Source organism: Trichosurus vulpecula, chromosome 8, assembly GCF_011100635.1.
Source record: "Trichosurus vulpecula isolate mTriVul1 chromosome 8, mTriVul1.pri, whole genome shotgun sequence".
In the NCBI taxonomy this organism is placed as follows: domain Eukaryota; kingdom Metazoa; phylum Chordata; class Mammalia; order Diprotodontia; family Phalangeridae; genus Trichosurus; species Trichosurus vulpecula.
In genome coordinates, this window is record NC_050580.1 from 177,650,299 (window position 1) to 177,660,983 (window position 10,685).

A 10,685-nucleotide genomic window follows, 5' to 3' on the forward strand; every position below is an offset into this window, starting at 1 on the left:
TTGTATTGAAACATGATTAAACTCTAGTTCTCTTCAAAGATCGGGCTTTTAAAGTGAATAGATTTGGGAGGGGGTCCAGCTGACATAGTGGGAAGGAAGGAGGAACTCGATAAGAAGCTGATTTGGAGAGGCAACACAAAAGCAAGCAGGAAAAGAGTGGGAGACAAAATTGACAATCAGCGAAATCTAAGAGCCAAGAATTGCATTTGGTCAGCAGGAGAGGAAGGAGGAAGGGAGGGGAGCAGGGCGGGAGGGATCAAGAGAAGAAAAGAGGATTAGCTTCGAGCTGGCCAGGTAGGGGATTCCTGGGTAGGGAAGGAAAAATCCAACTTGCAGGAGGGGACCAAAACCAATTCTCCTACTGCTGTTAATAACTGGGGCGGGGTGGGGGGTGGGAAAAATATGAAAAACCTTGATCAGTGGTGGGTCCTACTCATTCTGGGCTGGGTTTCCCTACCAGGATCCTGAAATAAATTGCATGGGCAAGACTTCTTCCTAATATCCAAACACTATCATAACTATTTTAAGACTTGCATTTGTACATTGTTAAGATTTACCAAGCATCTTCCTCAAGTAGGGAATGAGCTCCCCTAGACTTTCCTTACATCCACTCACAAGCACCCATCCCTTTCTCAAGGTTTCACCTGGTGAACTTCTGGCATGTTTCCCAATAGCCAGACATAGAGGTGTCTTGGCTCCTTTCTCTTCATTTTGGCCTCACCACAGGATACCCTCCAAGGTTAACAGTACCTTAGACAGGTTGGATCAGTGGTTTTATGGGAAAGATAGGAATCTCAGAGCTTATTAATTGCATTTACTACTAAATGCTTAATTGGTGACATGTTAGTTGTCTCGATTCTGTAAGGCTTGGGTTCCCAGCCAAACAGAGGGCAGCTCTTGCTCCTACTTTGTGTTCACACGGCATGGTTCCTTTGAAAATACAGGCTACAGGCCAGTCCTGTATCCTGAGGTGGGAAGATAGTGACTTCTCATCTGTTCAGCCTGGCTGGACTGGAACCAGGGATAATACAACCATCGATCCAGAGCTGGAAGAGACCTTAGAGATCACCTAGCACCACTCCCTCATTTAACAGATGAAGAACCTGCGGCCCATAGAGGTTGAATGACTTTTCCAAGGTCCCACAGGCTGTCTGCTGCAGAACAAGGGACTTAGGTCCTTAGACTCTAGGTTGTCTATCACTCTCTCCAATGCAGTGTGTTGCTTCCCAGGGACAAGAGTATGAACTATCCTTCTAGATAAGTGACCCCACAGTTCTCCCCTCCTTGCTGGTGGATCTTTTTCCTCTGAAGAATGGGAGGAACTCTGGAGCTGTGAAAGGCTCCCTTTACTGAAGCTGGGGAAGAGAACATCAAAAACAACAGGAAGGAAAGCTGGGGGCTGGAGGAGGGGGTTTGCTTTATTGATTCATGTGCCCTTCATTGAAGCCCCTTTGGGCTTGAGCAGATTTTGCTGTTTCTTTTCTTCCTCCTGCAGTTTTTCCCGCTGCTTCTGCTCCCACGTCTTCATTCCTGCATCCATTTCTTGGGACAGCAGCACGACTCGCCTCTGAAAGAGAATCAGTGAGAACAGTTAGGAGGATTTGGAGATGGAAGGGACCCTGGAGTTCATTTCATCTAACCTTTTTATTTTATAGATGAGGAAACTGATACTTAGAAAGGTGAAATCCAGTCCTGTCATCCACCCTTCTACTTCAGATCAAAGTCAAATGTTTCTGACTGGAAAAGAGGAACAGGGAAGGTCTGGGCCTGGGTCTTCAAGCCCAAAAGTTGGAAGAATGGTGGTGCCGGACATTTTTAGAATGTCTAAATGTTGATTTATTTTGTTTAAACTGAACTTACCTTTTATGAGAGTTGTGAGGAAGGAGTGGAGAGGGAATAAGTGGGAGAGTATTATTTTTAAGGAGCAGCAATAAAACAGCAAGAAAATGTGGCCACTTATATGAGGTGATCAAAGCATTATAGTCTAATCACCAGAAATTTCAAATTTAGGAGGGAAGGAAGGGGTGTGCTGGAGCTAGCTCATACCAGCTCAAGAGAGCTGTCAAATTTTCAGTGTGAGCATTTACACCTGGGAAATTGTCAAATGCTACAAAGCAGGATATGATTTGTTTTATTGTTTAGATTTCAGAAACGATGGAGAAAATGTTAATAATGCAGATTAAATTAGCAAGTGTGTCATAGGCACATTTTTTTAAAAGAGCCAATTGTTAAGCATTTACTAGCACACCACAGGGACGCAAACGCAACCAGACAAACAGCCAGACACACCATCCACTCACACACCCACACAACCCACACACACACACTCGAGCAAGAGAAAGAGAGCAAACTTTAGGGAGAAGACAGAGCCCAAGTTTTGGACATGTTGAGTCAAGGTGATAGTAAGTCACCTAAGTGATCCAGCAGGCAGTTAAAAATGTGGAACTGGAGCTCAGGAGAGAGATCAGGGTTTTAGACTTACAGAGAGGTATTAAAAAGACATTAATGTGGATAAGGTCACCAAGGGAAAATGAAGAGGGTTATGGACAGAGCTTTGTGGGATGCCAACTTTTTTGGAGGGCAGAGAAGAGATCAGGTAGGTGGGGGAATGAACCAGGAGAGAGCAGTGTCACGGAGGCCAAAGAAGAGGATATTAAAGTGGTCTCCTCCCCACAGAGGGGATTAAAACCTCTAAGTCAGGAAAACTGATAATGCCAGTGCAGGAATCCAGGGTCCTCAGAGTGGTTCTGAATAGGTCTCTTGTTACTTACTGCAAACTTTTCCCTTTGTGCCTTTCGTCGGAGTTGGCCTTTCATCGGGGGAGCAGCTCTACCATCTACAGAGGTGAGAAGGAAAGGGCATATCTTGTGAAAGGCGTCACCAACATTAAGTACAAAATACCATATTTGTCTATTTCAGGAAGAGCTCTGCTCATACCTAGATTATTAGAATAACCTGATATTGTCTTTAGATTCTCCCTCTCTATAATCTATCCTGTACACCAGTCTTTTTTATGTTTTGTTGTCCTGAAGGCATGTACTACAGTAAAACCACCACCACTTTACATAGCATCCTACAGTTTTCAAAGCACTTCTACTTCAAAGCACTTCTAAGTCTACTGCGTGCAAAGCAATGTGGTGTGCTGATGAGAGACAAACTTTACATAGCTAAGGCCTTGTCCTTTTAAGGCTTCCAGTCCAATAAACAACTGCATTCAAATATTGTCAAAGTACCATGTCCAAATAAGTTCACCAAAAACAATTAGGGAAGGTTTCATGGAAGATTTGATATTTGAATTGGGTGTTAATGAATGGGGAGGAATTCAAGAGGCAAAGAGGGGGGAAGATATTCCAGGCCTAGGGGACCTCATGAGCAGAGGCATGTACATAGGAAAGTGTTTGGTGTGTTCAGGAGATGCAGTGGTCCAGCTTAGCAGGAACACAGTAAATATAAGGGAATAGTAAGGTTAAGATTTTGCCAGATTTTAGATGGCCTTGAATGCCATGCAAAGGAATCTGAATTTTTTTCTGAAGGCACTAGCGAGCCCCTTAAGATTTCTGAGTAGATCAATCCACAAGCAAGCTTAGTCCAGCAGCAGAAGGAATGGATGGGAATAAGGAGGTAACTCTTAGGAAGATCGGCGCAAAAGCTATTTTAGTAGTCCAGGCAAGTAGTCAATGATGGTTTGTACTTGGTTGATAGCCAGCCTGTCTAGGTGCTTGGTTGGTGTGAGAGAGAGAGAACAGGTTCAGTAGGTATTATCTCCTTTGGTGCTCATAGCATTTCTTTCAAATAGAGCAAATATTAGCTCTACTTTACAGACTGGGAAACTAATGCCCAGAGAAGTTAGGTGACTGACTTCCTCTACTTTTCCAGTCTTCTTACATCTTACCCCTCCACCCCTCTACGTATTTTCCCATTCCCTATGGAGACAAAGGTCTCCATAACATTCCATGAACAAGACCCTCCGTATCTTGGCTCTGAATATTTTCTCTGGCTATTCCCCATGCCTGAATGCTTTTCCTCCAGCTAAAAATCTCACTTCCTACAAGAAATTTCACACCACCTCTAATTCTAGTGCCTCCCCTGTTAATTATTTCCCACTTATCCTGCATATAGCTTATTTGTACATATTTGCTTGCATGCTGTTTTCCACATTAGATTGTGAGCTTCTTGACGGCAGGGACTATTTTTTTCCTTTGTATCCCCAGCGCCTGGCACAGTGCCAGGCATATAGTAGGTATTTAATAAATGCTTCCTGGTTGACTGATTTAAGGTCACAAGCTTTTTTTTTTCATTATACTGTACTGCCTCTTTGTACCTTTCAGGGTGCCATCCTAGCATTCAACAAACATTTGTTGAATGCTCACTACACCCAAGGTTTGTGGCTAGGCTCTTGGGATGAAAAAATATGAAAACCCATAATACTCTCTGCTCTTAAAATCTACTACTGGAAGGAGCTATGATATGTATATAAGAAAGCATATTTCAAAGTAGAGTGCGATAAGAACAAAGCGGAGAGCCAGACAAAATGTTCTATGAAAATCAAGGGAGGGAAAGGTTAACTTTCAGCTGGGCAGTATCAGGAAAGGTTTCATGCAAGAGATGGCTGCCACTCAAGCAGAGCAAAGACCTTGTTTTTTTTTTTTTTTTTTTCTGGAAGCAGCTCCGGTATAGTGGAAAGAAGATCTCCTTTGAGCTTTAATTTATTTATCTACAAAACAACAGGACTGGACTTGAGGTCTCTCATTATTCCTTTCCAGTTCTAAATCCTACAAAAGCACTTTTAATGGTTTATTTTTTTAAACTGGTCTTTCATCTCCAACTGAGAGATAATAGGGTGTTGTGGATAAAGCTAGCCTCTTAACTAAGAAGCCCTGGATTCGAATCCTACCTCAGACAGATATGGGCTCTGGGAACCTGGACAAGTCACCTGAGCTCTCAAGGAGGAGATGACTCTGACTGTAAGAAGGTGTTGACCTGCATTGGCAGAAGTAGGTTTCTCAATCTGAGAGTTCCCTGTATCAATGAAATAACAGGTCTGGTCTCTAAATCTATCTCCAGAGCCCAGAACAGCTCTATTCACAGAAGAGATCCTTAAAAAATGCTTGTAGGCAGCTAGATGGTGCACTGAATAGTGTTTAAGACCTGTGTTCAAATCCTGCCTCTGACACTTGCTAGCTGTAGGACTGTGGGAATGTTACCTAACCTGGGACAATAAGCCTCTCAGGGTGGTGTGAGGATCAAACAGCCACATCTGTAAATCTGCGAACCTCAAGGCTGGCAATTCTCACTGATCTGAGCCCTGCTTCAAATGCTCCCAAGTTATGTGATGCTGGGCACACCTGCCTCTCTGTGCCATGGGGTCAATACTCTTGCTTCTGTTGTTCAGTGCTGTCCCACTCTTCTGACCCCATCTGGGGTTTTCCTGGCAAGACACTGCAGGGGTTTGCCGTTTCCTTCTCCAGTTCACTTTTACAGATGCCCAGGGACACAGAGCTAGCGTCTTAGGCTGGATTTGAACGCAGGTCTTCCTGCCTCCAAGTCCGGCGGGTCTATCCACTGTGCCACCCAGCAGCACCCACCTCCCAAGGTTTGGCAGCAACGATGAGCTGCCGGATATAAAGGGCTTTTCAAATTTATGGGCCGTATAAAACGGCCCGGACTGTTCCTATTGGAGTGGCCCGTGCTTCCCTTCCAGTCTCGGGCAGACAGACATCGCAAGGTCACTGGTCGGAGGTGGTGGAAGGGCTCACCTGCATAGGACCAGTCCGGCAACTCGGTGAGGGGCCCATAGCCAGAGGAGCCGGGGGCCAGGCCCTGCCTGGAGGGGGGGAGGGGAGAAAGACCAGAGAGGTCAGAGAAGTCCCGCCCCCACACCTGGGCCCTTCGGCCATCCCTCTCCTGGGTCTTTCCCCCTCCCCCGGACCCGGTACTCTGCCTCAGGAAGCCCCCTCCTCAGAAAGACCCCTCCCGGCGCTCCTCGGACCCCCCCCGCCCCGCCCCGGCCCCTCACTGGATTCGCCACGCGCCGCCGGCCCGGCCCACAAGGCTCAAATGTAGCCGCCGCACACCTGGGGGAAAGGAGAGGAGCATCGTTAGCGCCCCCAGAGCCGGGGGACCCCGGCCAGCCCGCACCCCGGCCGCCCCCGGCTCCAGGGACGCCCCCAGCCCTACCCCTCAGCCCTGTCCGGCTACCCAGCTCCCACCTACCCAACCACGTAACAGCCAGCCCAGCCATGCCAGGGGGAGGGTTGAGGAAACAGGAAAGGGCGGGGCTACGGGGAAGGGAGCGGAAGTACCTAAGTACGGTCCTCCGGGAGAGGTCTGGGTGCCGCCATCTTGGCGCCGTCGGCTCTAGGGAGCCGCCATCTTGGGTGCGCAAACCGAAGACCCTGCCATCTTCGGTCTTTGTACGGACTGAACGCTGTTGCCATCTTGATCGGACGAATCCACCTCAGGCGTTTGGTGGTTGCGCCAGTAAGGGGTCCTTCTGCGCCTGCGCTCTCCTTGGCGCTACGCGCCTTTAATTCAATACAATTTATTAGGCAACCTACTATGTGTTAGGCACTGATGATGGAGATACAGTGACAAAGATGAAACAATCCCCTTTCCTAGAGGAGTTTACATTCGTGGGGGGGTGGAGAGAGTACCATGTAGCATGTACAAAGAAAAGTAAATAAAAAATATGTGCAAAGTCTATTTCCTTGGGGCGGGGAGGTGGCCCAGTCAGCAGAGCACTCTGGAGTCAGGAGGACCTGAGTTCAAATGCGGCTTCAGACTCTTGACACACTTACTAGCTGTGTGACCTTGGGCAAGTCACTTAACCCCAATTGCCCTGCCTTCCCCCCTGCAAAAAAAAAAACAAACCAAACACGAAAACAAAGCATATTTCTTGTGGTGAGGCATACTAGCAATCAGCCAACTAGCATTTATTAAGCACTTCTTCCTCTTTCCTCCTTTCCCCTTCCCCTCCCCCTTCCTTTCTACTTCTCCCTCCCCCTCTTCTCCTTCCTTCCTCTCTTCTCCTTCCTTCCCCTCCTCTTCCTCTCTCTTCTCCCTCTCCTCCCTTTTCCATTTATATAGCATTCTTAACAGTTTGCAAAGTGCTTTATTTATAGTGATCTTATTTGATCTTTACTACAACCCTGAGGGATAGATGCTATTATTATCCCCTACTTTACAGGTGAAGAAACTGAGGCAGATAGGTTAAGTGACTTCTCCAGGGTCACACAGCTAGTAATTATCTGAGGGCAAATTTGAACTCTGTGATGAGCACTTGGAGCTATTCTAACTGCTGGGGATACACAGAAAGTCAATAAATAAAATAAAAAATAAATCAACGAGCATTTATTAAGTGCCTACTATTTGCCACGCACTGTGTTCAGTGAGGGGAGACAATACCTAAGTTTCTACAGGACACATACAAAATGAATACAAAGTGCTTACATATAAGGTGGTTAGAGAGGAAGGCACTAGCAGTCGGTAAGGGGCTGGATTGGGTTCCTATTATGTCCAATTTACCCTGCATATAGCTTGTTTGTACATGATAGTTTCATGAAGTCTTCTTCATGAGACTGTGAGCTCCTTAACAGAAGGGACTGTCTTTTGCACTTGGCACGGTGCCTGACTCGACTCGTAGTAGGAGCTTAGCAAATGTCTATTGACGAGACTTAGTGACTGACAAAGCAGCTCTTGAGCTTTTGAAGGAAAGGAGGGATTATCCTGACAAGGTTAAAGAAAATGATGAGGTTAGGGAAACGCATGCAGGTTTTTAGGGGCGCTTGAGACCCCAGAATACTGACACGCAGAGTCCTGCCGAATGAATTCCACTCAAGCCTTCTCACCCAAAGAAAAAGACAAAGTTTATTAAGGATTCGTCATAATGCGTAGACTCTTAGGGAGCCTAAGCATTTATGACCCTTGTTTTCACAAGTGTGATCTGAAGACCTTCATGGAAGCAAGATGAAACACATACAGAAAGATTATGGGAGGGATTGAGGGTAGTCCAAGTAGTCTGGGGTGACTAGAGAAGGGGTTTAGGGAGGGTCTTGAGGAGGAGTCTAAGGAGGATCTTGATGGGACTGGGGGTCAAGACTCCAAGAGTGAGAGTAAGGGTGGGAAATAGCTGAAGGCCACCTGGAGATAACAGACTATACAGGGCTAGGCTAGTTTAAGGGTAACTGAGATTTGGGCCAAGCAATAAGGAAATGCTTATGGCCTTAGGAGAGGGCCAGATCTAGTGGCAAGACTCAAGGGGAGTTCAAGGGGGTTCCTAGAAACTATATCCCATCAGGTTCAAAGGGGTTCCCAGAGACGGTACCCACATCAGTATGAGGTAGAGGTGAGAAGGGTGTCCATTCCAGGCCTTCGGGATGAGACGAAGAGTTGGGGTTCTGTGTAAAAAAGAGAGAAAGGGCCAATTTAATGGGATCCCAGTATGAGAAGGGGAGTGATGTATAGGATACTGGAAAATTATATATTGGGGAAAGATTGTGAAGGGCTTTTAAAGCCAAACAGAGGAGTTTATCTTTGATTCCAGCAGCAGTAGGTAGCCTCTGGAGTTTATCGAATAGGAGAGTAATATGGTCAGATTGGTTCTTAAGAAAAATATTTTTGACAACTGTGTGGAATTCTTGATCTTGGAAGGGGAGTACTTGTGGATAATGGTGAATTCAAAGTCTTTGAGAATGGGTTTTGAATTTTACTGTTTTTTCTCTGTGTTACTTTTCTTAAGCCTCCAATATCATATACTAAAGAGGAGGAAATCTGTTTGGTCTAAGCCCAGCACTTTACAATTAAGACCAGGTCTTCTATTTTTTCTGTATTCCCCAAAGCACCTGGTCCAGGGTTGTAGCTACCTCAGACATTCATTTCCCAGGGGCTCATGGAATGAATGGGAACGGATGCAGGGAGGGAGCGTAGGGGAAGTGTAATTAATAGACTCTTTGGGAGTCATTCGTTAGTTCTTCCGTAAATTCTGGGAAGATTAGAGAAAGAGGGGAAGGGAGGAACCATACTTATAGAAAAAAGACATCTATTTCCATAATGGTGGGAATGACTGTGCAGAGATGGGGAAGGAGGGAGGAAATGCAGGTCTCTTGGAAAGGGAATGTGAAACATGCTGACTTGACTACATAAGGTGGATTGAAAGTCAATCTGAACTCAACAAACCATTTTTTTAAGACAAAGTGTTAATGATAACTTTTGTTTTTAACATCACTTACATTTCCCAATATATTCCTTCCCCTTCCTTCCCTTTCCAGAAGGCCATCCCTTATACCAAAGAATAAAAAAAAAGGGGAAAAATTCAGCAAAACTAAGCAGAACATGGAATAAGTCTGACACTACATTCAGTGCTCCATACCCACAGTCTCCCACCTCTGCAAAGAAGGTGGAAGAGGTGCTTCTTTTTTTTTCTTCTTTGACAATAAATCTTTATTGTGTACCTACTATGTGCAAAGGCACTATGTTAGGCCCTGGGTATGCAATGATGAAAGATGACATAGCCCTGACTTTCCTGGAGTCTGCATTCTACAATATGCATGTCTGGGTGTGGGGAGAAGGCATGCACCCAGATTTGATTTAATTAAACAAAACATTAACTAATTACCTGTTATGTACTAGGAGATGCAAAGATGAAAAACAAAGCTGTCTGCTCTCAAGAAATTAATAAAATGAAAGCCGATTGGGGCAAAGGAGAAATCTGGATGAAGTGATCTAAGGAAATTGGATGCAGGGAAGAGGATAATAGAGCATTAATAACATTATACTGGTGCTTTTTACTTTCCAGTGAAGTCTCGCATGTGTTACTTCATCAGAACCTCATGACCTGGGATGGAGCGTGAGAAAAACAATCATTCTACAGATGATTTATAATTCTTGTGGATGAAGACCCGGAACCACCAAGTGAGTAAGTGACTAATTCATTGTTAAGCAACGGCACAGTTAGGACTCCTGGTTCACTTTCTGGGGCTGTTGGCTTGAGACAGCAGCTGGAACAGGCTCATTGTGGCATCTGAAAGTCATGAACCAGGTGTTTAAATTTGATGTGCGGTAGCATTTGGAAAGTAAAGGGTTTTGAATAAGGGAATCAAGTTGAAACAGAAGGCTTAGATGATGACTTTGGTGGAAAGTGGAAAGTAATTCACATCACAGAAGGTCTGATGTAAAATGGAAGTCATCTAATTCAGCCGTTACCTAAGCAAAGCGAAGAAAACCAACAAACGGCTATTAATTATCTCTTGTGGTAGGAACTGGGGGAGAGACAAGGTTTAGATAAGACAAGGAAGATGCTGACCTCAGGTAGGAAGATAGAACACCAAAATAAACAAGTATAATAATTATGTATATACAATATTATGTGATAAATACATTTGAGAGTTATAAAACAAAGTGCTGTTTACGATCTGAGGGAGAAGAGTTGTAACTAGCCAGGGGATTAAGGAAGGCTTTCCATAGAAAGTAAACACTAGAATTGGGTAGAGGTTGAGGCAAATGGGGAGGAGTGTTGTAGGCATGAAAATTTGAGGATATAATCTGGGGGAAGGGCAGAGAGTTGTTGAATTTGGCAAAACGTAGAGTGCAAGGAGGGGAGTAATGTGTGATAAGGCTGAAAAGACTGGGTGGGGCTAACTTTTGGAGGCCTTTTGCCAGGGAAAAGAAGGTGAACTTGACTGGGACCG

General features: G+C 45.1%; 1 protein-coding gene across 1 annotated transcript; it reads right to left on the reverse strand.

Moving 5' to 3' along the window:
* Positions 1-1,397: 1,397 nt before the first annotated feature.
* Positions 1,398-6,265, reverse strand: MRPL52 (mitochondrial ribosomal protein L52). Its single transcript, XM_036735729.1, has 5 exons — positions 6,214-6,265; positions 6,017-6,074; positions 5,757-5,824; positions 2,772-2,836; positions 1,398-1,567 (listed from the first exon to the last, which is right to left on the reverse strand). The coding sequence occupies exons 1-5, from the start codon at positions 6,239-6,241 to the stop codon at positions 1,427-1,429; spliced, it is 360 nt and encodes a 119-aa protein (XP_036591624.1). The 5' UTR covers positions 6,242-6,265; the 3' UTR covers positions 1,398-1,426.
* Positions 6,266-10,685: the final 4,420 nt, after the last annotated feature.